A 27799-nucleotide genomic window follows, 5' to 3' on the forward strand; every position below is an offset into this window, starting at 1 on the left:
CATGCCTTGGTAAAGATGAGCAACAAGGAAGAATAGGAGTTATTTTTGTGGGTCTTTTATGCGATTGTTAAGGCAAGTTCATCAGTTCTAACAAATGCTAACACTCGGCCTGGTATATTGATAATGTGAAAGTTATTCATGTGTAGGCAAGAGGATTTCTGAGAAATCTCTTACTAATCTTTTCCTTGGTGTTGCTTTGAACTTAAAATTGGTTAAAAAAAACTAGTACTGGAGAGGTGGCTCAGTGGTTAAGTGTATCTTGTTCCTACAGAGGACCCTAGTTTGCTTCTCAGCACACCAGCACACCACTGCTCACAACCCCATTTAATTCAGCTCTGGGAGAGTCAGATTCCCTCCAGGGGCCTCTGTGGGCACTCTTCTGATGGCTCCCCACACCCCACTATATACACAATTATTTTAACAAACCTTAAACAAAGGACAACTTCCAAAGGGACATAAGATTAGTGGATCAGGCTATGAAGTAATGCTCAATATACAAGTAATTTCAGTAGTGTCATTTCAAAAGATGTGAAGACAAATGAATCACTAGTTCTACTAGTAAGTACCTACGCAAGAAAAGTGAACATCACAGAAGGAATAAAGCACTCATGTTGTTTGACATGAATGGTAACCATCATCTGAAAATGCAATGTTCCCCACGGAGAGGACAGGATCATGGTGACTGAAACTAACTTCATATATGAACTAATTCACTGATTAACAGCTGAATGGCCTACTAGGTGAGGCCTAGTTGGGGGGAAGCTACTGGAGGTGTCTTTGAAGGGTGCTATCCTGTCCCATACCCCTTTTTCTTTCTGTCACTATACATGAGTTTGATGTCACACCCTCCTCAGCAAGGTCTTTTACTTCACCATGGTTCTGTGACAACTGAGCCAGTTAACGATGGACACAGTGAGCCAAAAAGTCTCTCATCCTTTAAATCATGCCATGGTGAAGAAATAAAAAACACTGGGTGAAAAGCAGCAAATTGTAAGCTCACATTGCATGATTCTGCTGATATGAACTGTTCAGAAGTGGCCAAATTTATCCAGTTAGATTATTGCTGCCCATTAGGAAGTGTATGGAGACTGAAGTAAGTGGACAGGTTTGTTTTGTTATTGGGGATATAGAAATGAACTTGCTCAAAAGTTGGTTTCCATGATGGTATACAATTCTGTAAATATACCAGACCTCACTGAATTGTCCACTTTAAATGCATGACTCAGGAGCTATATCTCAGTATAGCTGGTATTTAGTATCAATTAAAATAAAGTCCATTTGTGCTACTATAATATGCTACTGAGTAGGTGGCTTATACGTCTTCTAGTGGTGGAGGCTGAGAAAAAAAAAACAAAAGAAATCACATGTCTGGTGTGCAAATAAAGCAGTCATCTCTGACTAATAAATGAATTTTAGCATCAAGTTTAAAAGCAGTATCAGTAAAGCCTCTTGATTTTTGAATCTTTTCATATCTTCAAATAATGACGAAGGTGTATATTACAGTCAGCTTTGTCACATCACATAGAAACAATACCAGAAAAAAAGATTCCTCCATGATTCAGAACAGAAACCCAGATGTGACAGATGTATACACTCCAAAACTGTTTATAAGACCTGACACAAATGGAGTTTTACAATCTCAGTTTCTTAAAAGCCCGACCAGGAGGCTGCTTGTTGCTCTTTCAAAGGGCCAGAGTCCTAGAACCCTTATGATGGCTCATAACCATGGGTACTAGCTCTAGGGGCCTGATACCCTTTTCTGACTTTGGTAGGCACCAGGGCAGCCAGTGGTACACACACATACACACAAGAAAAACATTCATCCACATAAAATAAAAAATCCAAACAAACACACATGCCTGACCAGACCTGGGGTAGCAGGCCTATAATCCTACTGACTTGGGAGGCCAAGACGGAGCAGTGCCAAGTTCAGGGTTAGCCTCTAAACAAACGAGCAAATAAACAAAAGACTTTTAATATTTTATCTTAAAAATAAAATAAAAACATGTGGAGTATTGAGAGAGTAAAAAATTAAGCGCAACACGTCCCTGTGCTTTGCCACAGCCGCAGCTACAGAGCAGCTATCCAGCTGTAGTCTACTTTTCTGAACTTTCTCAGCTCTTTCTCCTCAGATTTTGACAGCTGATGTATAACATCTTCTCCCAAGTCCATGTTATTTGTTTCCTGGGCTTTTTCAGTAAAATCATTTTCTTCATCTGAATCATCACTTTCTTCTTTTTCCTCTGTATCTACATCATCAGGAATTTCATCAACCCTTTGACAGTAACAGAGTAAAATGGAAAAACCATTAGATATTTCTAAGTAATAACTTTTTAATTTACTACAACCATATTGAAATACCATATAGAAAAGGCAACTCAACTGAAAACACTGTCATGAGTGCCCTTATGGAGCACAGGCCACAAAAAAGCAAATGAACTTCTAAAACATGTAATTCTCACATCTTTTAGCACACCCAACATCTTTCTCAGTTCTTCACAAGTATTATACTTAATGATCTTATGCCACTAACTACATTTCAAAGCTAAAATGCATATACAGAGAATGACAATCCCCTAACAACTCAGAAGACTCTAGAATTCTTACCTGTTAGTCTCTTTAGAGAGCAGCAATGAGTTTACAAACAGAGAGCACAGGAAAGAAGCTGACGGCAGTACGTGGGCTGGGGTGTGAAGAAGCTATAGGCACATGGAAGAGTCAGATTTTGTTAGAAAGATCTTTGACAAACTGTTGCTTTACCACCCTTTCTTCTAAATGCCAAGCTAAAATAAAAGGCTTCCCTGGAGAAGAAACCAAACCAAAGGAACCAGTACTGAAAGCTCCCCACACTTGTGCAGGCCTGTCTCCTCACCCAGGTCAACAAGGGCATCATTCCACTAAGTGTCTTACTTGTCTAGACACAGAGGATGAATCAAATGTTGAGCCAGCTTACTTTCAGCTTCAGGTGCTCACTGACTCTATGCCATTTCTACTGGCCACTCACCTCATTAATTGCAGGTATGTTCTCCGTTAAGGGGAGTTGTACCAGTTCATTCTCTGAAGTTTCATTTAACTTTGCATCTTGCTGTTGCCTGTGTTTTCCCAATATAAAAGAAAATGGGGTAGTCGGCAAACTTTCCTCTGCCAGCAACTGTATGGATGTCAGAAAAAAGGAAATTATTTAATAAAAAGGAGGAAGTTCTTTGACTTAACAAATAAGTATTACTGAACTATAAAATGGCTCCAGCGAAAGAGTAGGAATTACTTAGTGTTACTGTCATGTCACAGACAAAGCAACCTGACACCCAGTGTCCCACTTTTTACATGGGCGCTGATGAGGGAAACATGGCTTCCTTGCTGGGGCTTCTGAAGATCACAGTGAACCTGCCATTCAAGGGCAGAGAATGGGGGCAAGGCCACAGAGTGACACGCTCCCTGAAACAGGATGAAGGATGAAATCTTAGGAGAGGCAAGAAAGCAATATTCTAAGACAGTTGTAAGAAAAACAAGGTGTGTGTGTCACTGATAAACACAAGAAAACTGCCCACAAAACTGCCCAAAAACTGAAATAGGGTACAAGGCTGGGGATGAAGAAGAATTCTCTTTTTTAATTTAAAAACAAAACCCAGGGCAGCTGGCATGTGGGAGATGGAGGAAATACCTCCACAGTCAGCTCCATATTCAGCGCTCTCCATGGAGCTTCACACTGCACGCAGAGTAAGGACGGATCTACTTAAGAAGGCTACCAAGACTTCCCAATTTAAAACTGCGAGACACACCCACTCACCTTTTCCTCTATCTGCAACCCTGCTGTAATTCGTTTCTTTTTCTAAAGTACTACATACTTGGCTGACTTACTGCTTGTTGTTTAGCATCTGTATCTTCCTATAAACTACAAATATCGTATTTCTACAGGTAAAGCTGTTTTGCTCACATACCCCAATTGACTATAATAGCCCCTGGCATACAGCTGATGACTAATGAACAAAATTTTGTGAGTAATTTCAATGAGTTTTCAGAAGAAATTAAACAAGCCATGAATAAATGACAACCAAAGATGAAGAATGGCACTGGGTGTCTAGGGACATCAAGCCACCACCTTCAACATGCTGAGAAATGGTTTTCAGTTTACATTTATGCCCAACTAATCAACACGTAGGAGAGGACCTCGGGGGAGTACTACTATGCTGAACAGGCTGGTTAGCTACAGGGATGCACTCTACAAGTGAGAAACCTTTGTCACAGCTGAATTCTAAAAGATAACTTGCTTTAGAAAGACAGCGCAGCAGGAACCACAAGTGGCTAAAGTATGCCTACCTGTTTGCTTGTTGGTGTGAGTTTCTCTTCTGAAGACTTTGTACTGAATGTTAATAAACACTAAAAAGACAAATCAATTAATAGAGCAAAATAAACATTATGAGGCACAAATGAAATAAGATGATACAATGACCAAAAATGTCCATTTTTCATTTTGATATATACACCTGCCCACAGAAAACCAATAAATGATTTGAATTTGTTTGAAAGGTCCTGTGGGAGTTACAAGAGCATGTTTTGAGAGGCATGTAAGATCTGGTAAACAACCAGTTTCTTCAACAGCAAATCACACCATAAACTTAGGGGAACATGCTAATCAATGCACTTGAGAGTAATTTTGGAGCACGCTGCTTTCCTTGTGTCAGAGTTAATGCAGCAATAAAGCTGCCAAGGTGCGGGGTACACTGCTAATACAATCTCCTTCTTAACACTGATGTATTGACATACTTATTCGATCATTTCTGTAGGAAAATAAACCTTTAGTGGAAGAGCTTTACCTAGAAACAAACTGTCTAAAATTATTTCTGTGAACAGGTCACCCCTTTTGAGGGAGATAGTTGTTACCTGTGATTTAGTTAGGAAGTAAAACTGGGATCTGTTCAGCCACTGGTGAGCTTCTGAGGTGAAGGATTCAGGGACATCTCGTGGAACAAACACTCCCCACTGGACTTCCTCTCTCGAGACATTCTTATGAACATACAATGGCCTTGGCTCACTAGGTTTAAATACAAACACTAAAGGAGAAAAACAGATAGATGTCGGCACCTTACCTGCAGAGGATGGTTCTAGCCTCAGGCTGGCAGACCACTCTAGTCCTGTACCCAGGCCAGAATACATGGTCCTACTCAGACTGTTTCAGTTATACTGTTGTCGCTGTTTAGCATGTATCTACTGAGTGTCTAGGTTAGGAATGAGGGCTAGAATCCAAAAAGGAGGATTTCTGTTCCAGAGACCAGGAACATCTACACAAGAGACTCCAGAACACTACCCAAACATTTTATCTTAAGTATCAGAAAAGAGATGCAGACATTGTCTCAGAAGCAAAGGAAGTCTAGTTAGACATCCAAGGGGAGATTTTGAAGGCTGAGTGGGAACTGGCCTGTGGAAAAATCAGGGATATATCACAGCACTCCTAGTACTAAGTGTGAATGCAGACATTAGAGGTGTTGAATAAGAGAGGAAAGGCAGGGCTCCAGGCAAAGAGCTGCGGATGAATTTCTGACTCAAAGTTGCTTTAGCTTCTACTAAAAAAGGTGGAAAGAAAACCCAGGGAACAGTGTGCACACTATCAGAGCACGGTAATACTTACGATCTGAGCCCACTGAAGACTGAGACACAGCAGCAACATGGTCTGAGTAAGGATCAGCTTCCATGACTCTGATGTTTAATTTCGCACTCCACTGCACTGTGGGAAAAGCCACACACTTCTGGAAATAGGCTGACTAAAAGCTCAAGTCTTTACAGTGTTCTTCATCTTCCCTGGGAAGCTCCTTTTGTACAAGTGGTATCTTGTACAAAAGGAGTTTCGGCTTTCAAAAACAGAGGCACAATGACATTGTCTGGGGAGGGGGTTCAGTGAGGTATGTGGCAGGAAGAACTGTAAAAGGAACTTCAGCATTTCTTCCGCACACTGCATAAGTTAGGCTTATTCCAACTCATGGCTGTTGCTTTTCTGCTCTTACTAAATGTGAGTGACAGAGAGCACCATCTGCATTCATAGGAAATAACCCCAAACCTTCCCCACGTGCAATTCAGTAAAATGCCACCAAAGCCTGATTTGTCAGGAGTACTATGACAGACTACTTTCAAATCTTACATCATCTGGATCCTGCAGCCAATCAACAGAGCTGTCCCTCAACTTCTGAAGATGAATGTGGAATCCTGCATCCTGAGCACACTGGGCACAATTACCTTAGTGTTTACAGTGAATAATCCACTACCAGCCCACAGATTCAAAGGTTTTGGTCAAGTGAAAAGTTGACCAAGCAAACTGACATGTGCTTCCTAAGTCACATCAGAGTAAAGCCACACATTACCTGCACAACTGAGCAGATTCCAACAGCAGAGAACACCATTCTCAGTAGTGCTGAGAAGATACTTTGAGCATGTCAATCTTCCAAAGCAAAGGTGCCTAGGTCAAAATCACACCAAGGTGAGTAGCACACAGCCATGGCACATTTAGTTACAAAGAACTGCAGAGCTTAGTTCTACTCGATATAGACTTGTAAGCAGGTACTTCTCTTCTTTCTTTTTCCTTTTTGTGTTTCTAGTTGTTCTGACAGCAATGGAAAAGGTGCTAAGCCAACAGAAAAGGGGCTTTTTAGGTACTTGTATTTCTTTAGGAAAACAGACGTAACCATGGTATCCACTCTCTTACATGCTGTATCATGTAACAGCCACCACAGAACAGAGCACAATTTATGTAAAATATATGCCACTTAACAAATTTTATTTTATGCTCTTTACCTACAAGAAGAAAAATTGTACTCACAAAATTTTACAAAGTAAATTCACCTGTTATTCTGGCCTCAGGTCTGGGTACCAGAAGTATTGGTTTGATTACTACATTATGTTTTTATGGGAACACATAGAGACAGGCATGTCAGATCAACCAATGCTAGCACAGTTCTAGTTTCTATGAAAGTGTTTCCTATACTGAACAAAGCTGAATACAGTAGTTCAGTGTTAACCCTAGTGTAAGAAATGCTTCTAAACAGCTTGTATAATCACAAGTTTATGTTTCTTAACATTTTGATTAGCTTCTTACCCTTATATCCCAGCAAACTATAGATTACCTCTATTGGAGGAAACATACAGTATTACTGAAGTTTAAAGGCTTACTTAAATTTATATGCTTTGGTAGCAACACAAACTAAATTACCTACTTTATTTTCCCAGCTCGTTGACAAAATGTACATTTTAGTTCCCATGTTTCTGAATCCCATATTGTAACTATTTCTTCAAAACTAACTGCAAGTAAGGAGCCATCTTCAGAGAAACAGCAGTTGGTCGCTTGATACTTGTGGTAACTACCCACAAAGTCACAAGTCCAGCCAATGGCTTTTTCTGTGGAAAAAGAAGCCATAAACAAAAATAGCATAAACATTAAACAATATTAGAGACAGATAATAAGCAAAAACATTAAAGAAAAAAAAACATAACACAAAGCAGATTCCCCACAACTGTGCTAAGTTAAAAGTGTTACGAAGTACTGATTATTTTGGTATTTTTTCCCTTCCTGGAGACCTTGATCTCCCTCTAGTGGAGGAGAGTAAGACCCACTGGCAAGAGCACTTTCAGCAGCACCAAACAGACATGCTGCCACTACATTTCCAAAGCGAGAAGATATGTAAAAATTTAATAGGAAAAAGTGGTTGAAATTAGCTAAAAGTTTATAGCATTTAACAAAACAGAAAACACCTTCTCAAAAAGGACATAAACAGCAATATAAATACATTACTTCTTAAAATTGTAACTTATCAACACAGTCTACTGCGCTAACTCACTGTATATATCAGAGTCATCTGTTAACAGCCACACTTTGAAGTGGCCATCTCTGCTGGCTGTGACCAGTACGGGCTTTTCATAGTTTTCTGCATTATTGAAACAGAGAGCTGTGATGTGGTCATCGTGTGGCATGGTGATCTTTGTGTTAAGAACAAACCTAGCAGAGACAAAACCAGAAATTTATTCTCAGAAAAGACATGGATGTCAACACTCTGCACGTCATGCAATATCTTCTTAAAAACGCTCAGCTCAAGGATAATTACCCAAAATGACAAATTTTCAAACACTCTGTCTCTAACAGTCTCAAGACAATTTCTAAGATCACTTGCACGGGTGACTCAAGTACAGCAGCTAGCTCCCTGGTAAAATGAAGTGATAAAAAATGACTGAAGGCCTACTGAACTAGACTCTGTAGGGTAATTACACAGAACTTAAGAGGTCTGGCCTCTTCTAAAGACAGACAAAAGAGAAAAACAATGGTGTGAAAGGCTCCATTTACACTGTGAAAACACAGAATAAAAATGACCTATTCACATTGCTCTGTGTCCTAAGAGCAGGCAGAAGGGCATACAGAGTGCCTGTGTGTGACGAGGTTACGAGAGAGGACTCGGGAGAATCACTTTAAACTTCAGGCTTCTTTTCTCATCTGTGAAATGTGGGGCATAGGCTTAGGGTACAGTATTCCTTAGAAATTTACCAAGCCAGGCATGGTGGTGCATGCCCTGAATGCCAGCACTCGGGAGGCAGAGGCGGACAAATCTGAGTTTGAACTAGCCTGGTCTAGATAGCAAGTTCCAGAATAGCCAGGCTATTCAGAGAGATCCTGTCTCAAAAAACAAAACAAAACAAAAGACTGGTACAAAGACTCAATGAGCAGTTCTTCAAAAAAGTAGTGGCTTATTTACTTAAGCATGACACATGTCTATACTCCTTCCTGGACACCGGGCACATTTCGATTCTAATTCTGGATTTGCCTAGAATTGTACATTATGCTGTGGGGTTACAATTCTTTCTCACGTTTCATCATGTGATGGCATGGCATGATCTACATTACACCAATGCTTTCTTAGAGTAGAAAGCTAAAATAAAGCTAATAAAGATATTAAAATAGCCCACGCTCCATTTCCGTACGTGTCAAAGTGAAACAATAGAAATACTAACAGCTTTAACTATAAAACAGAAACTCAAATGAGGGAGTAGTCATATAACGAGATTACCCCTGGGTTTTCTTGCTATAGTTCCACAGTTTCATTTGCAGTTCAAGCTCAGTTTCATTTTCTTGCCGTTGTTCAACTGTTGCCAGCCAAGAGCCAGAGCAGCCAAAAGCAGCCTTTGTTAGCTCAATTTGTATTAGACCATCATCATTGATGTACTCTTGCTGTACGATGTCTAACTGACAAGGTTAAAAAGTCCAAGTATTATTAATATAAGTACTTTTTATTTACAGTCATGCTTTTCTCTAAGAAAACCTTTATAGAAAACCTCAAGGCTAAATTCTCTGTTGCTTTAAAAGAGTAAAAAATAAAAAGAGATAAGCAATGGTCTAAGCAGACTAGCTTTATTTATGACTGATCCCTTTATCCCTTAAAATGGGTTTCCTTGAGTTTGCTAAGAAAATAAAATGGTTGCTATTGGTTGAGCCTTCATCTGAAAAGCTACAGATCCAAAATGTTTCATATTTCTTTTGATGTTTAGAATGTTTATATAGACATAATAGATATTTTGGGGCTAGTACCCAAGACTACACGTAAAATTCATCTATGTTTTATGTGCACCTAATGCATATAGCCAGTTAATTTTTTGTAATAGTTTTAGCATTGTGCTATGTTATGTCTTCTCATGAACTCAGGCATGGAATTTTCCCCTTGTGTCAGGGAGGTACTCAGAATTTTTAGATCTGGGAATATTTAAGTCTTTGGATTTTGGCTGGGCAGTGGTGGTACACACTTTTTTTCCCCAGCATTCTGGAGGCAGTGGCAGGCAGATCTTTCAAGGCCAGCCTGGTCTACAGAGTAAGTTCCAGGACAGGCAGCACTACACAAAGAAACCCTGTCTCAAAAACGAAAAAAAGAAAAAAAAAAAAAAAAAAAAAAAAAAAAAGACTGGATTTTGACTTTAGGGATGCTCAACCATATTAAGTGGAGTAAGCGCCCTTTTAGTAGATGTGGAAGTGTTGACTTCTTTTCAAGTTTACAGGATATGGAAAGAAAGAAAAGGTTAGCTACTAAGGCAGTAATCTCTATAGAATACTGCAGGGAACAAGGAAAAGGTGGGATTGCATTTGTCAGGACTGAAATATTCTTATTTAATCTACACATGTAAATGACAGCTTTTCTACCTAGCAGACCCAGATTTGTACTGTCAATACACACATGCTCATTCCCTATCATTGTGACTCAGAGCATATGAGTGGGGAGCAACAACTCCATTAAAGTGGTCACAGACACTATCAGCCATGTTCAAGCACAAAAACAGAGGATCAAGTATCAGAAGCTTTCAAATAAACCACACAACACCAGCAGTACTGTGACTGACAGTCACTCATTTTAAAGCTTAGTTTATGGATTAAAATCTTACATTATATAACTGCTTGTCACCCTGGAGAGAATAAAACTGCAGGTGACCAGGCTTTCCATTCAAAACCAAAGCTTTGGTTTTTGGGTCAACCATCAAACCAGTAGAAACAGTCCTATCTGCAAAAGAAGAGACGGACAGTGAGTGAAATAAGAGCAGCAGCCACTCATCAGATGCAGGTCCCACATCACCAAGTCTGCAATACCTTTCACTAGGCCTTGAATTACTGCAGATACATCAAGATTTCGGTGAATAACTATTATCTCTGTGAAAACAGGGAGAAAAATAATTAAACAAAAATAGGTCAGAGTATCAAGGTGGCAAGGACTAGATTTTTATATTATTTTAAAATATGCCAGAACACAAAACAATCCAGTAAGTTCAAACTATGTATGTTTGTGTGTACGTGCATATGAATGCAAGCACTCGTGGAAGCTAGATAAGGATGCTGGGTACCCAAACCTGCAGTTACGGGTGGTTTATGAGCTGCCTCATGTAGGTGATGGGAACTGAGTAGGCTTCTTTGTAAGAGTTCAGCTAATATTTGCTGAGCTCTCTAGAGTGCAGGTAGGCTTTAGAAATTGCACTCATGAACAAACTTAATATACAAGCTGATTTAGAAGAGGAGGAATGGGACGAGAAGGCAGGGAAGAACAGCAGAGCCTTTCCCTCATCAACCCCACTCTTACAAACAACTGAGAAAAAGAAGTTCACCGCATTTTTGTGAAAATGCCATTATTTATGAAAGTGGGTCTTTAAGATTCATTTCAAACCTACCTTTCATTTTAAAAGTCTCTAAAAATACAATTGGCTCAGCAATAAACAAACACATATAACCTTATTTCATAAAAACAAATTTGAAAATGATAGGTCTGGTGGCATCTGAGGCTAGAGAGGAGAGGAGACAAGCTCAAGAGTGGAAAAAACCACGTATTAAATCTCTTACTATTCTTAACTAGTTTTAGGTCCCTTTATTCCCATTCACTAGCAGGTGGCTATCCTTATTACCTCCTCACAATAAGAAACTTGGACTTACTGTTATCAGAGTGACAGGTACAGAACAAATCTCCCGCAGGAGAGATGGAGATGTGCTCAATAGTAGATCCTAAGCGGGGAAGAAACTCCTTATTCTTCTCGGAGCCGTCACGCCATTCTACAAGCACACATTCGCGCCCACCACTCAGCAGACTGGTGCCTTCGTGGCCAAAGAAATCAAAGGAGCAGAGTTTGAAAGAAAAAACCAAAACCAAAACCAAAAAAAACAAAAACCAAAAAAAACAAAAAAAAAAAAAAACACACACACAAAAAAAAAAACAAACAAACAAACAAAAAAAACACAAAGACAAAATAATCAGTTCTTAAGTGATCACTAGAACTTACAAAAGTGTCTTCATTATCTTTAACTGGTTTTATTTATTATCTTTCAGTCCTATTTTTAGTTTTAGCCACCAAAGCTGAGTAGATATATAGGGTACACGATGCTTGCAAATATATATAATACACACACACACACACACACACACACACACACACACACAGTGTAACACTCAAATCTTATAATTTGAACATCTGCCATCTTGAACATTTATCTATTCCTTGTAGTAGCTACAGTCACTCAATTGTGCAACAGAGGAAATGAAGCAAAGATGACCTACACATAAAATATTTGTCAATCACACATCTGATGAGGGATTTATATTCATAAAATAGAGAACTCAAATAATTCAAAAGCATAATATAATTGAAGAATGAACAAAAAACCATAATAGGCATTTCCCAAAGATACGCAAATGTTCAACAGGTACATGAAAAAAATCCTCCACATTAGTAACTATCAGAGAAATGCACACATACCCAAAATGAGGCAGTGCCCCACTTTACATAGAATGTGGAAAAAGAGATTCTTACATCCAGTCATCACGGAAACAAAAGCCTACACTGCATAGAGCAAGTTCACTCTGGCATATACCTAAGTGGAATGAAACCAGTATACTAAAGAAAGTAACATTACCATCACACATCAGGAGTATGAACTAGCTATGCTCAGCCCAAATAAAACATAGGACTCCAGTGTCAGCAGCTTTGGGAGGAGATATTTAGTCACGTAAAGTTTATATTTTGTATTATTGTATGTTTATGATCATTCCTTGCCCTGAGATGGGCACAGGCCACAGTAGAGAAAGGGATGAAGAGGAAGGGTAGACTAGGTTAGGAGAGAACGAAGACATGAAACATACAAATAAATATACATTTATTTAAAATACAGTGTAGTGATGTATAGTACAGTACAGTACAGGTAAGTTTTGGTTTGTTTAAAAACCTAGTTATGTTATGTGACTACGTTTTTGTTTTAATCCCAGGTGTGGGGTAAGAGGCTGCTTCACAGCAGTGATTATGATTTGCACTAGCAGGGCTATGATCTTCGTCAGCTGTTTAATTCTGGGAACTGTGGATGCCAGAGCCCAGAGGGATGGGGTTGCTCTGAAGAAGGCAGCAGCTCTCCCTGCTGCTCTGTTGCAGTTTGATAAGAAATTAGAGATATCCTGACAAGACATAGATCACACTTGCCCCAAGGAACCCTATGACACTAATCAGCAGGAAGTAGTCTAAAGAGAACTAGTGCCCCTCCCTCTTCCCACTAACCTTCTGTCTTTCCTATCTGGTGTTGGAAGGGATGGGGGCGGGAAAAGTAGCATAAGCAAATACACCACCACATATGCACCAGCATACCAAAACCACAGGTTTTCTTTTCTTTTTTGAAGTAAGCGAAAAGCAGGATAAAGAAGGTAAATAAACAGCCATATATTTCATCTGTAGGGATAAATCCTCTTCTTTCTCTTGTCTCAATGCTTATGTCACAATCGTACTCCTGTGGACACTGGGCACTGTTCCCCACATCCAAAGCTTCATCAGGCTGAATTTATTCTCTACTTCCTGGGCTCTAAGGAGCTAACTCTAAGTAAACCTCCAAGCATCCAGAGCACAAAGGACCATCTAAGACTTGTCCTGTTAGTCTCCAGGAAGAAAGGACAAATCACTTTCCCATTTTCCTTTGCAGGCACATGATCTTCCTTAGCCCCTTTCAGACGTAACTGACTGAACTTCCTGCACATGGGCGTGAGAGCGCTAAAAGTAAAAGGCACAACGTATTTCTCTGTTAAAGAGAGAACCTCAGTTTTTTTGTTTTTTTTTTTTTAACCTCTTCCAGGATCTATTCCATATCAACAAGGTCTGAATTTAAAATAGGGAACAGGCAGCCTGTCCTTTAAAAACATGAGTTTCTAGTTACACCAAGGTCCAAATTTTACTTAGTAGCTATTGGACTTCATGCTAGTCACCAGCTCAAACCCTTACTTCCTTTATCTGTGAAAGGTGAATTAATGACACACTTCACTGGTCCAAAGACAGGTGACAGAAAACACTGGCAGCTACTTGCATTTGATAAATGGCAGAGTTATCCATTATGATTCTAGAGTAAGATTATTTCCCAGCTGGCTAACCCTTTCCATAGCTTCTTTATGCCAGGAGAAAAGAGGTCAGGTGTGTACATAGGAACCTTGAAAGCTAAACTCCATACTATTGTGCTGAAGAAGGCCCTAACAAAGGGGTCATAAAAAGTGTACAATTTGACTCTGTAACTTGTTTTCTTTTTTTTTTTTGGGGGGGGGGGGTGGACGGACGGACAGGGCCTCACTACAAAGCTTAGGCCAGCCTTAAACTACAGTGATTCTCCTGCCTCAGCCTCCTAAGCAATGGGATTACAGTTGTGAATTTCAACCTTTGATTCAGATACTTCTACACTTCCTTTTAATTAGCAGAGGCACTTACCTGTCACTGTAAAAGCCAAATCCATAACCATATCATGGTGCCAATGCAAACATGTGAATGTGTACTTCTTATCATCATGAAAATTCCTCCTATTGGAGTAAACAAAATACTTTTTTTTAAAAAACATTTTTTCCTCACATAATATTTCCTAATTACAGTTTCCCTCCCTCTACTACTGACAGCTTCTCCCCATTCCCCCTCCCATCCAGACCTACCCCTGTCATGTCTCTGAGTAGAAAATACTCAGGTTTCCGAGACAGTAATAAAATAATACATTGTAAATAAAAACAAAAACTAACACATCAGAACTGGACAAAACCAACAAACAGAAAGAGTCTAAGAGAAGGCACAAGAAACAGACACTCAGTCGTTTGCACTCAGGAACCCCATAGAAACACTAAACTGAAAGCCATGCTATACACCACCCTTTTTGCCTCTTCTTCCATGGGGTTCCTTAAGCTCTGAGTGGGGTTATTAGATGAAGACACCCCAGGTAGGGCTGATAAAACAAAACTCTTAACTTGACCTCAGGTGCAAAATAGGAAACAATGATATGCTGGATCTGATAAAGCAGTGTTTATTAAGTGTTCTGGCATCAGTACTTCAAGATACTTGGCTATTCCCAAGCAGACCCACTTCTATAAGCAAGGTCATCATGGCGCCACACCACCCACTAGGTACGCTCCCAGAGAATCTTTACTCTAGATAAAGCACTGTCACACCTTCCTGTTTTAGTCAAAAGGCCGAGAAAAAAGTTTTCTTCAATAAAATGGTTGCAGGTGACACTGAATGCTCCCCTTTCTTCAGAAGCTTTAGGTTACGAATCCTACATCATAGTATGAAGGGAAAGCACATGCCAGGAAATGGAAGGTGGCAGCACAGCCCAGTCCTCTGTGACAGGGATGTTCCACAGCATCTTTTTATGGACTTAGTGCTGCCCTGTAGGATGAACGTGAAGCAGTACACAAGTGATCCCAGGTTTTTCCAAGCTCACTGACCAAAGGCGGATTTTGCCATCCATGTGACCAGATGCAATGCAGTCTTCCCTTGGATGGCAGGCTACACAGGTGAACTTGTTCTTAGCATTCTTCTTATTTTTTGTTGATGATAAAGTAAAACTAGGAAAAAAAAAAAAACCCAAAAAACCAAAATAAAACAATTCTCTCCTAGCTATGAATCAAGTATTCTGGTTGTAAACATTTACCAATATATGAAGTTCGTATGACACATACCTTATCACAGAGCTTGTCAATGCATGCTACTAAGATTTAAGTAAAGAGGACACCCCCTTTAGTACCTTTTTCCGGTTTGGGAACAGCAAATTTCTCTCTGAACCAAAATGTCAGAATTAAAACTTACGGCCATGCTTAGTAAAATTCTAACAGAAACAGTGACTTTATGTATCCCAAAGGGACAAATTCATAGGGATAAATCAGTTTGCTATGTCTAGCTTGGTTCCTATTCCACTTCTGAAGAAGTAAGGTTCCTTATATACCATAAACAAAATAATGCTAATCTAAGTAGGGTAGCTGGGAAGTTGACAGTGTCTAAGAGAGAGTGACTGCATGATGCTCATCTCAGCACCAGCCTCTCTAAATACAGCAGTTATTCATCCTTACAACTCAGTTAGACATTATCTCCACTTAAACGTATTAATCTGAAGTACATCATGGCTAAAATGAATTAAACTTTTTAAGAGCATGCTGTTGATTTTCTGTCAACCTCACACAAGGTAGGGTCACCTGGGAAGAAGAAACGTCAATGGAGACAGTTTCTTCAGACTGGCCTGCTGGCAAGCCTGTGGGACATTTTTTTTTTTTTTTTTTTTTTTAAATTGAGATTGATGGGGAAGGACATAACTCAGTAGTGGAGATCCCTCGACAGCTGGGTCTGGGAGGTATAAAAAGGAAGTTGAGTGAGCCACAGACAGCAAAACCAAAAATCAATATTCATGGCCTTTGCTTTATTTCCTTGAATTCCTACTCTATCTTCCATGTATGATGGATTATGGCATCAAGATGTTATCCAAATAAACCTTTTCCTCCCCACACTGCTTTTGGTCATGGTGTCTTAACAGAACAATAGATGCAATCTGGAACAAAGCTCCAGTATGCTAACGCCTATACCCATTGCTACAGCCACTGAGAATCACCGGCTAAGCCTCTTCAATCTAAACCCAATTTCTACAGCAAGTGTGCACTTGGCTGTATTGTACGTGTGAGCTGTGGGATGGAGAAGACTCCCTGGCTAAGACGCCCCTGCCCTACCACTGTGTGTTGAGCATTTGTACCTCTACAGGATGGTCCTACTTCTTGAAACAACACTGACTGGAAACAGGTTTGGACAACTCCGCAACAAGTGCTCCGGTAAACACAACAAGGCAAATAAATAAAAGGGAATTCGTACTTGCATGTTTTTTTCTTTTTGAGAAAATACACAGATAAGTAAAAGTCCCGTACTGCAGCAACATATTCTCCCTGGGGATTTAAGCATAGGTAACATAAATTTTTTTTTTTTAAGATTGTATTATTATAAAACGACATGCTATACTTTGGCCATGGAAAAGATAACCCTACCTTTAGAATTAAGATGAATTAAGCCCTAAATTCTCTAGCTTTAAGTGTAGCGATTCACATTTTTTTCCATTAGGCATACACACAATACAATAGCATGCTATGTCTGACACTGTCTGAATTTCCAATGATGGGTATGTTAATATAGATACAGGCCCATATTTTCTACAGCACACAGCCTAAAGTGCAATAATTTCAGTAGCTATTGTATGAAACAGGAAACGTACAAATACTAGATTATTGTTATTTTGGGGAAAATTGTAAACGATCAAAGGACAGAATAAGGACAATATAAGGATGGTTGTAAAGAATACATACCACAATTCAGGAAAACTTGCTAAAACAATGTTATAGTTTTTAGTTACTAACAAAAATATGGTACTGGCCTATCATCGGTGTTGAGGGGAAACCTTTCAGGAAATAGACTACACATCAACAGAAACCAACAGCATATCTGTACCTCGTTTCCGAAGGCAATGCACTTGGGGGACTGGTTTATGTAATCCAACACAAAGGCGAGCTCCTTAGCTTCCACTTCCTGGCTTGGTGACTTGGGCAGCTTCACTGAAACCAGCTGAAATATGTCTGGCCGGATGAAGTCATTTGTTATAAAGCTTCTCTAAAGCAAGTACATTTAGTCATACAAAACTGTTAATCTGTACTCTCAAATGCCAAAGCTGCAACTATAGGTCATCTTGAACAAAAAGCCCCTCAAGCTAAACTTTTCATTTCGCAAAAAAGAAAAAAAAAAGTATTTCTTCTTCTTCTGTGTCTATGAGTTTTGCCTGTTTGCATGTAAGTGTACTGTGTGCAGAGCCTGGTGCTCATGTGGGTTCAGAAAGTGGAGTTATGGGTGGTTGTAAGCTGCCACACGGGTGAAGGGAAGCAAACCCGGGTCCTCTGCAAGGGCAGCAAGTGCTCTTAACTAAACTTGTCATTTGAATAACGTCTAAAGCCACAACTCCTGGATACCCTGGGCATATCTGCAGAAGTAAAAATCGTACATAAATGCATTTTTCCAAAGCACTCAGCTGAGGTTTAAAGTGAGTCTGAGTTGGTGCGCACGTTTAATTCCAGCACTGTAGGAAGCTAGAGGATCTCTGAGTTTGACCTACACAATGAGTTCCAGAACAGGCAGGACCATAAAGACCTTGTCTCAATTTAAAAAAAAAAAAAAAAAAAAGCCACAAAAAACACAAAAACAAAACAATAAACAAAATAAAATGGGACTGAAAAAATGAAGAGAGTACTGATGAGTTAAGGTAACACAGAGCCACACAAGTGTTTTCTGAAATGTGCAGCTAGGAAGATGGCTCAGTAGCACCAGCATGAATGCATGAAGACCTGTGTTTGATCCTTGCACCAATTACAAAAGCAAGCACAATGGTGGGTGCCCAGGCAGGTGGATCCCTCGGGCTTTGGAGCAGGTTGTTTAGCTGAATCATCCAACTGCAGGTGCAGAGAGATATCTCCAAAATTAAGTGAAAAAACCAAGGAAGATGCCTGGAGTCAGCCTCGAGACTCTACATGAACAAACACTTGCATGTACTTACATGTACATAAGTCATCTATGGCCTGTTATGTTTTTTGGTGCACATATTATCATACCATTCAGTAAAAAATGAAGGCAATTTTCATAGAGGAGATGCATGTGCTTGTATATTTTTACATAACAAATTAAATCTTGGGCAGTCCAGCTGACTGTCTAGTTACTGTATTAAAGCTGCTTCGAATTTTTAATTCTGATACAACGGTATCTTATGGGGTGAGTGGCACTCTTGAATCCCAGCATGAGAAATTTTCTTTGGGTACCTCCATGTTGATATTCTGATTTATCAAATTCTACAATGGAGAATAATTATCTGCTGATAATATGGTAGACATTCCTTAAACTTTCATACGTGACAGTTTCAATGCTGGAATAACAATTCACCTACTGGTTCTTAATATCATTTTCTATCTATATTATTTAGTATGAACCAAGAGCAACAAATAAAAGGACTGTGATGATGCTTATTATGAATGACATATTAAGGGCTGGAGACTGGCTCAGACATTAAAGGATAGGCTCACAATCCAAAATAGGATAGGATATTAAAATTCAGCAGAAAATCTGTGCTCAGTGGCATATGTCTGTAATCCTAGCTCTCTGGGAGGCAGAGGTATATGGATCTCTGTGAGTTCATGGCCAGCCTGGTCTACAAAGCGAATTCAGCATAGCCAAGACCACACAGAAAAACCTTGTCTCAAAAACAAAAACAAAACAAGAAAAAATTCAGCAGAAAGACAAATTCTAGCCTGGCTTTAACACTGAGCTCTGAGTCCTCTATAGCTAGATAGATAGATAATATAAATAAATAAATAATCATTACCCAATGAAGACCTCAGAACTAACAGAAAGCCTCCCTCCAAAGGATATAAAGATGATGACAGCAATTTAAGTGCTAACTCAAAACTCCTAGCTTGAGATTAAACTAGTGTTGAGACCTAGTAATTTTAAGAAAGTGTAAAGATTTATTTATTGTCCCACAAAAATAAGTGCATTATGCTGTACCTGGTTCTTCTTTACTTATAGTAAGGAAGACGGAATCTTCTGCATGGGGAGGAATAAAGAGGGCATGGAGTTTAGGTCCAACGATGAAAGTCTGAAACAGATAATGAGTTACACTCTGTACCATCAGCTCCTCCAGCAGAGTCCTGAGCCCATGATGCAGTCTAGGTTTTCTTATGTGTGTTTTGCTACCTCAAGAGAAGAGATGACTGTAGAGGCCAAGTACACTATTGTTGAATAATCTTTTATATACTTTCCTGGCTTTTCAATGATTGCACAGTGTCTCACTGAACCTATCAGAATTTTAAGTAACAACAGGTTGTACAGACTTTTCCTACCATGAACAATTTTTTTTAAGATTTCTTTATTATGTATACAGTATTCTGTCTGCATGTACAGCTGGACACCATAAGAGGGTACCAGATCTCTATAGATGGTTGTGAACCACCATATGGTTGCTGGGAATTAACCTCAGGACCTTTGAAAGAGCAGCCGGTGCTCTTAACCTGTGAGCCATCTCTCCAGCCTCCACCATAAACAATTTAAGGACTACATATACAAGATATTTCAACAAGAAATCCTAAAAGAAAAAAGTACTATAATTTTTGTTTTCCTACCATGGACCACACATATAAGTCTATCTAAATTGTACTCATTACTGTACTTCTCTTTTCAATGTGATTTCAGCAAGGGGATAATCATTCTATTTGTTTAAATTTATACCTCTAAAATTAATGGGATGAACCATCTCATCATGGTAACATGATAACTGGTATTTCTTTTTCTGTTATGTGTAATTCCTAGCTTACTCTTGCTTTACCCACCCCTCCCTGAGAATGCTGGGACAGAACCCAGGACCTCACACAGACACTCCACACTAGCTACATCCTCAGTGTCCGTGCTCATTTACTTCCCATCCTGTTGGCCTAACTAGTTGTTTCTTATTGGTGTGTAAAGTATTTTCTCTCAGTACTTTTACCAGTCTTCTTTTTATGGTAGAATCTTGAGATTTTATAGTCAAAATTATGTATTTTTTAAAATAATGAATGTTAGTGGCTACTTTTAAAATTGTGTGTTTGGCAAGTTCTCGCTCATCCTGGCTATCACCCAAATAATTGAGACTGGACTATTATATTTGTTTAATGCTTTATGGCACAACCCTCTAAGCTAGTCTGACTTCCTCTTTGCCAAAATTTCCAAGACACTTGCATTTTATGGCACTCTCTGCTCAGCTGCTCTCTCCTGTGTCTCCTGGACCTCTACCATGGCTAAATTCCCTACTTCCTCCCTCTATCTTCTCCTCCTCTAGCTGACAGGAAGTCCAGTTCTACTGTCTCCCCTGCTCAGTGACTGGCTGTAAACTGCTTTACTGGCATGTCAGGGGATGACTGGGCAGCAGTGTTTACACACACTGAGACAGGAGATTTTTCCAAACAAGGATCGCAACCAGATATGGGAGGGCAAGGAAATCAGCATATGAATATTTTCATAGTACACAATAACACCATTATGCCTACAAATATAGATTTGTTATTGAGAAAATTGAGATTAGGCCTTATAGAAGAAAACTAACAATATACATACCTTTATCAAAATGCCATCAAGATAGTCCCAGAGTTTAATTGTGCCATCAAAGGAACAAGAGTAGAGCTAAAAGGATAAACAGCACAGACATTATTCAGTATTCCAGTGGTACATATCAACGATTCAAGGCATAAAGGACTGGGTTTTGATGTTGCTCATTATCTCATTAGCCTTGAAAGACTAACAGAATTTATAAAATATATAATAGAATTTATAAAACTTAAATATTCTTATTTAAAATTCAAGTGCAAAGCTTTGTGAGCCCCAATATGATACTCCAAAAGTATCAGACTCAGATCTGGGATTTGGGGATGTTCAAGTAGCACAGTAAAACAAATATACTCCAAAATCTGAAACATTTTCTGCTCTAAGTATTTGATATAAAGGAAACCAACTAGTGGTTCCTGCAAAATAATCTAATTAAAACATTCTAACAATTTCAAGTTTTAAGCAGAAGTGGATGATGTAGGACTCAGCCTTCTACTCTAAGTGGGATACAGTATGGAGCTGAGTAAGGATCACTCAAGAATTCGATCTTGACGGGCGTAGTGGCATATGCCTGTAATCCTAGCACTCGGGGCAGAGGCAGGTGGATCTCTGTGAGTTTGAGGCCAACCTAGTCTACAAAGTGAGTCCAGAACAGCCAAGGCTACACACAGGAACCCTGTCTTAAAAAACAAACAAACAAACAAACCAAATTGAAAGTCTAATTCTTTTTTGTGTTACTGATTCATCTTCCCTAAGTATTAAAAAAGTTTCTCAAATGATGAGGGGAGGCCCCTGAATCCCTTAAATCCAATCCATTGAGGACCAATACTTTCAAAAATACAGTAGAAATTCTTGTGCACTTGAACTCTGTGGCAATTCCATGCTGTTGTCAAGTTCCAGGAACCTCAGTCTTTGCTGAACATCGTAGCAGATGGCTCAGCAGTGTAAGAAGACCATTCTGAAGACCATTCTTGGTGAGCACAGATCTTAACACATGGATGGAACTATGTTTGTTAAGCAAGCTTAGCTTTATAAGGGTTATAGAGATTTTGTTGTTTTGTGAAAAATATCTTGTTTATAAGGTTTATAAATAACTTTAATATGAAAGAAAGTGTCAATTTGACAATTCTGTGAATTCAGAGATTAAAAATATAAATGTATATATTTTCAAAAGCACATCATAACTTTGGAGAAAAAAAATGTGTTAGTTTATGCCCTACTTTTTTGTGAAAAGGTCAGGGTAGCAACATATATCCTTTCTAAACCAAGCAATAGCCTTCATGTTGCTATGACTAATGCAGAAAATAGGAACTTGTTAAAAATTATAGTAAGAGGAAAATATTGAAATAATTTTATCTTTAAATTGAAACTGAAGGACACGTGTTTGGGTAGTCACAATGCCAGTGCTATATGGGGACCCAAAAATCAAGAAATCTATTTACCTGCACCTGTATTTCAGAATGTCATGCAGATAAGAACACCCTTCTCAAGTAATACCTATTAGCATCATTCAGCTGATAGGCTTCACAGAACAGATTATGGGCAGTAAAGTTCCAGGCGGGACTGCTCTTGGCACTGCTCATTAACTGAAAAGTATCCCGCAGAGGAGAACCTACAGATCATTTCCTGTCAGTCTGTTAAGCAGCCTCTACAAATGTAACTAAATGTTCCTGTCAGCAGCAAGACCAAGGACAGTTTGTTTAACTACAGACTGCACCTGCAGATGGTTGTTGGGGTTGAGGAGGATTCCAGACACCAGATTTTTGTGCCCATGCAGAATGTGCACACACTCTTCTGTGGCTGTGCTGTAGACCTTAACAAAGTCGCCTGAGACACAGAAGATATACCTGGAAGAGAGAGTGCAACCTAAGTCTCACATATTACACAGATATTATCCTTTTAATGCCCATTACAAAGATAACAACATGAAAATAGCTTTCAAGGTAGTTGAAGAACTGTATATTCAGGTATATGTGTTGTTATGCCTATGAGGCTATGGAAGATGGACTCATCTATTAGCCCAGAAAAGACTATGCGGCGCTGCAGAATCGTCCTCCAAACAACTGAATTCTCCCTTGCTGAATAGCTGCAGCACTGATATCCAGTTACTTTTCAATGGTTCACTGGCAGCATGTGTACCATGTTCCAAAATGCTCCACAGCTAACTGCAGACATCAGCTCACAAATGCTGAGTCAATTGTTCTGCTCTCAATGGCAAGGTCCAGGTTCCTCGTGTTCATATTAGCTTCTTTTCCACCTGCTAAAATGCGGACTGTGTTTACATCTTTTTAGAGCTCTGGCTTCCTCATGCATGCTAGATGCCTTCATAACTCAATGTTCTAGTCATCACAAAACTTATCATAAGCAAAGTTTCGGAAAGAAATTTGTTCTGTGCCAATTATATCTCATGCTTTTCTCCCTGTGGAAGAACACAGATCAAACCAGTGAGAACCCAGCCAAACAATTCTCTGTGCTCCCAAGGAACCCTACACATGACTTCATCTTTGAGGAAAATGTGATGCTAAGGTTGCCATTAGCCTGCTTTATCAAATCTACGACACTGAACGGCTTCTCTACGCACATGGCTGAAGCCAGACTGTGGCTTATAACTGATGGTATGTCTAAGACATATGGGCCAACAGGTGGCTCTATAATGTGCTCAGGAAAGGAATCACCATAAAGTACCTGTAGTGTGTGCTATTCTTCATGGCTAGACCAACAACCTTGAGTAATTAAGTACAGAGGCTAACATTTATAGCCTGGACCATTCTTAAGAAGTTCTAAGCTTCCAAGAGTGGTTGACACAGTCAGGCTTCATATTCACACTAAGTTAACTCAGCAAAACTTGACCTTATTCCTCCTTAAAGACAGAACAAAACAAAGGTTTTTGACTAAACAGCAAAAACAAACAAACAAACAAACAAACAACAAAAACAACAACTGGATAATCTCCCTTCTAATCCCATTCTCTACCAGCTATCATCACATACACTGGCATGCTAACCATATCAATCTTTTCATAAAAATACATTTCTAAGCTGGGTCTGGAGACACAGGCCTGGAACTCCACTGACCTGGGAAGCTGAGGCAGGAACATCACAAGAACAAAGGCTTCCTGGACTACCAGAGTTCAAAACCAACCTGAGCAATTTAGTGAGATTCTGCTCAAAAGAAAAGAAACAAAGGAGTGGGTGAACAGTGGGTGGGGCAGGTGCTTGGGCCAGATTTCAGTAGAATGCTTGCCTAGTACCTGCACGGCTCTAGGTCCACAAAGTAACACAAAGTAAAAACAAAAAACAAAGCTAGACCCATTATCTTTTTGGATCCTACTGTGTACCTATAAAGGAGGCCTTTCATTCATTTCCTCTAATAAACAACTGTCTCAGCCTAGCGTGATGGTTTCAATGAGAACAAAATGGTCCCCATAGTTTCAGATGTTTGAACTTGTTGAAGGAATTATTCCTGAAGAATTAGGAGGCATGGCCTTGTTAGAGGTGTGCCACTGACAGCAGGCTCGAAGGTTTCAAAAGCCCACGGCATTTTCAGTTAGCTCTCTCTGCCTGGGATTTTCTCAGGTAGTGGCCAGTGCCATGCCTGCCTGCCTACCTCCATCGTGCACCCCACCATGACGGTCATGGATTCCAACCCTCTGCAAATGTGAGCTCCAAATTAAGCATTTTGTATTATAAGTTGCTTTGGTCATGGTATTTTGAAATGGCAACAGAAAAAAGCATATAAGTACTTTTAAAGTACACCCAGACAGTAGCCCTCTGCAATCTCTCCATCTTTCTCCCTATGAAGTAATATGGCCTTAAAAGTGCCTAAGGTTTGAAACAGCTACTACTGACTTTCCTATCCTTTATCACACAGTGAGTTCCCTGTCTTGTCAGCTCAGTTCTTGTCTTTGTCAGCTCAGCTAGTTATATAAGAAAGAGTTGACATAGCCTAAAAAAAGTCAGAACTATCAGACTCGGCAAATAGAGCGGAGCAAACACTTCATTGTAATAGACAAGATGAGGTACAGTTCAATGGAGGGTGAAGCTGGATATAAGGATGAGTTTGAAGGGGCAGAACTGTGACAACTTCTCTAGGCCTGTTTTTCCTCTTTTAATTCATAAAACAATGTCAACAAACCTTTACTGGTAAGGACTACCTTACAAAAACCCTTGCTTGTGTGTGAAAGCTCCTTTCATCATGCATGCACTGTGTAACTAGCTAGCACTCACTCATAGGCAGGGTATTGTGGGAGAATACAGCCTCCATAAATACTATCTTCACCATTCTAAAATAGAAAGGGGTTTTACTAAGTATCTCTCCATTCCGAGTGCTTTGAAAAACTACCCTACTACACATCTCTTCTAGGTGATATAACGTGGCAGCAACGCTGCCAGCTGATAGGCTGGGAGCCACTGAAGGCCACTGTTGTAAAAGCTGTGTGCATAAGGACATTTCATTCTTCTCAAACTCTGTGAGACAGATCACCTCCTACAGATCTAATAGCGTTTTTTTTATGTAAAGCTCCAAAAAAAAAAAAAAAAAAAAGTAAAAGAAAAAGTCTGGTATTAGTGAATTTTTTCTCTGGGAGAAGGAGAGATTTAGAGAGTCAAACATTCCATGCGAAGAGTACGAACTGTCGTCTGGGTACTGCAAGGGCTTGCTGTATCCAGCTGGACCATTTTCCATCCCCGGGGCGCCGGCTCCACTCTAGACACATGCCCTGCCCCTGCACCCCTTCAATCCACCGCAGGAGAGCCGGGGGAGCCTAGGCGCACGCTCGCAGCAGCAAGGCCGGGCAGCCCCCGGGCGCTCCGCCGAGCGCAGCCTCGCAGCGGGCCGGCTGACAGTCCCCTGCCCGGCCCCGGAGCCCGCCGTCCCGCGGCCCACCGCGTACTTAGAGTCTGCAGAGAACACGGCTCTCCTGAAGTTGAGCCGGCTGCCACCACAGCGAACCACGCGGACGCACTCCTCTACCATCTTCGCAGACGCCGGAACCGCGAGCGCCGGTCCACTACGAACTTCCTGCCTGGGCGGCCCGCCGGGCGCGTTTCTCCCCGCGCGGTCCGCCCGGGCTTCTCTAGCTCGGAGACTCTATGGTTAGCTCAGCGCCTGCGCCGCCATCTTTAGTTTGGGAACTTGCACAAAGAGTGACGCCGTGCGGCCGCGCGCAAAACTAACTCATATCACATACCGCTGCAGCTCCTCAGTACGAAGAGCCTTCTCTTCGGCCTCTTCAACCCACTGTATAGGCTCGGCCGGAAAGCGAGCGCCACTCCTTCAGCGAAGGCCTCGCCCGGTCTGTGACAGCGCGGTGACGCAATCATCCCGCGCCAATGTACCGCGCGGGCCTAGAGTTTTCGTTGTTGTTTGGTTTTTTGTTTTGTTTTGTAGGAAGAGCGCCTTCTTTCGGTAGTAACTGAAGTGGAGCCCTTTAGTTCTCACTCTGATAAGCTCCGCTAAATTCCTATCTCATCTCTGCAACTCTAGCAGTACACTTTGGACTCCAGGATTAAAAGTTTACCCTGGTGTCAGGGCACCTGTAATGGTTGTCTGGTTTGCTAAAGTTGTTCAGTTCCTTTGGCTTTAATCCTAAATTCCGAGCATGTTGATTCCTCTCCAACAATCAGCTTGCATAGTAATGAATAAAAAAATACATATTATTGTAAAATTGATGTTTTACAAGAATATACCTGACTCACATACCATTTATATTACAATAGTTAAATGTTTTGGGGCTTTGAACTGAATATAATCAGGAGGAAAGGGGGAAAAAAAGGCTTTTCATAGATATCATTCATCATATACTCCTCTGTAGAGGAATTTGAATTTAGAACATGGCTGCTCTGGCAAGAGATCACATCCAGAGTCCTTCTAGATCTAGCTGGAATACACCTTTAATCCCAGGAGACAGAGGCAAGCAGATCTCTGAATTCAAGGCCATCCTGGTATAGAGCACCTTTCAGGTTAAGAAAAGATTAGGTCCAGGTGTGGTGTTGCATGCCCTTAATCCCAGTGCTCTGGAGACAGAGGCATGCAGACCTTTGAGTTCTAGTCAGTGCTGTTCACTCAGTTCAGTTGCATCACTGAGTTGAGAGGCAGTGCAGTGGAGCTGAGTTTGTGGCAGATCGGTTTGTGGAATTCAGAGGCAGTTTTTACCAGGGGAGTTATACAGAGAGAGGTTAAAGAGAAAACAAGCTAGACACAGGTGAAGACAAAACGAGTCAGAGAATGAAAACGAGCCAGAAGAATACAACATATTGTTAGAGTTAGTTTGAAGCCAGGCAGAACAATTTAGTCAGAGGCCGAGAGAAGCCAGAGTGAAATCAGTCAGCTTGGAGAGGGGTTCAAGCCAGAACAGCTGAGAGGAACCAGCCAGCCAGAGTTCAGAAAGAACAAGAAAGGGTGAGATTATTCAGCAGTAAGTCTCGAGGCTGAAAACATTGTAGGCCTACATTAGGTTATATGGAGGCTAGAAGCTAGGCCTAGATTAGCAGATGAAAGCAGTAAGCCTCTGGGATGACAATTACTTCAGCTGAATAAAAGATACTTTTACACCAGGACAAGTCTCACTGAATACCTGTGGCTCCTCCATGAACTTTTTATCCTGCCCTTTACCCTAAACCTCTCCAGCCCAGGGACTGAGCCTCACTCCCCGCTTCTGATTCCATTTAACCCAGCCATTTTGACCATGTGCTCTTTTAGCATTTTGGTCCTTGGCATTTCCCTTGGTCCTCTGCTCTTGGCTCCTGGTCCTCTCTCTCATTCCTCTTTTTTCTCACCCTCTCTCCCGTGTCCCCGTTCAGTCTGGACCCTTCCAGATGCTTCTGGCTGTACTATCCCTCATATCTACAATAAAATCCTCCTCCTCAAAAAAAGGAGT

The 27799-nt window shown here is 40.4% G+C and overlaps 1 protein-coding gene across 1 annotated transcript; it reads right to left on the bottom strand.

Moving 5' to 3' along the window:
- Nucleotides 1-1968: 1968 nt before the first annotated feature.
- Wdr75 (WD repeat domain 75) lies at nt 1969-25905 on the bottom strand. Its single transcript, XM_055616811.1, has 21 exons — nt 25814-25905; nt 22640-22769; nt 20935-21000; nt 19354-19444; nt 17260-17384; nt 16633-16703; nt 15225-15344; nt 14227-14315; nt 11435-11593; nt 10604-10663; nt 10402-10517; nt 9042-9217; nt 7824-7981; nt 7203-7383; nt 6354-6448; nt 5627-5722; nt 4882-5051; nt 4318-4377; nt 3005-3151; nt 2608-2699; nt 1969-2275 (listed from the first exon to the last, which is right to left on the bottom strand). The coding sequence occupies exons 1-21, from the start codon at nt 25894-25896 to the stop codon at nt 2071-2073; spliced, it is 2490 nt and encodes an 829-aa protein (XP_055472786.1). The 5' UTR covers nt 25897-25905; the 3' UTR covers nt 1969-2070.
- Nucleotides 25906-27799: the final 1894 nt, after the last annotated feature.

The sequence above is a fragment of the Psammomys obesus genome, unplaced genomic scaffold, assembly GCF_907164565.1.
Source record: "Psammomys obesus unplaced genomic scaffold, mPsaObe1.curated_primary_1811, whole genome shotgun sequence".
Lineage (NCBI taxonomy): Eukaryota > Metazoa > Chordata > Mammalia > Rodentia > Muridae > Psammomys > Psammomys obesus.

Bases quoted from the DNA above. Each gene is read 5' to 3' on its own strand.
- Wdr75 (XM_055616811.1), bottom strand. From the start codon at position 25,896: ATGGTAGAGGAGTGCGTCCGCGTGGTTCGCTGTGGTGGCAGCCGGCTC. The intron at 14,316-15,224 runs GTCAGTGAGCTT...TTACTCCAATAG, and splicing joins GATGGCAAAATCCGCCTTTG to GAGGAATTTTCATGATGATA. The intron at 4,378-4,881 runs GTAACAACTATC...TTGTCTTTTTAG, and splicing joins ACTTCCTAACTAAATCACAG to TGTTTATTAACATTCAGTAC.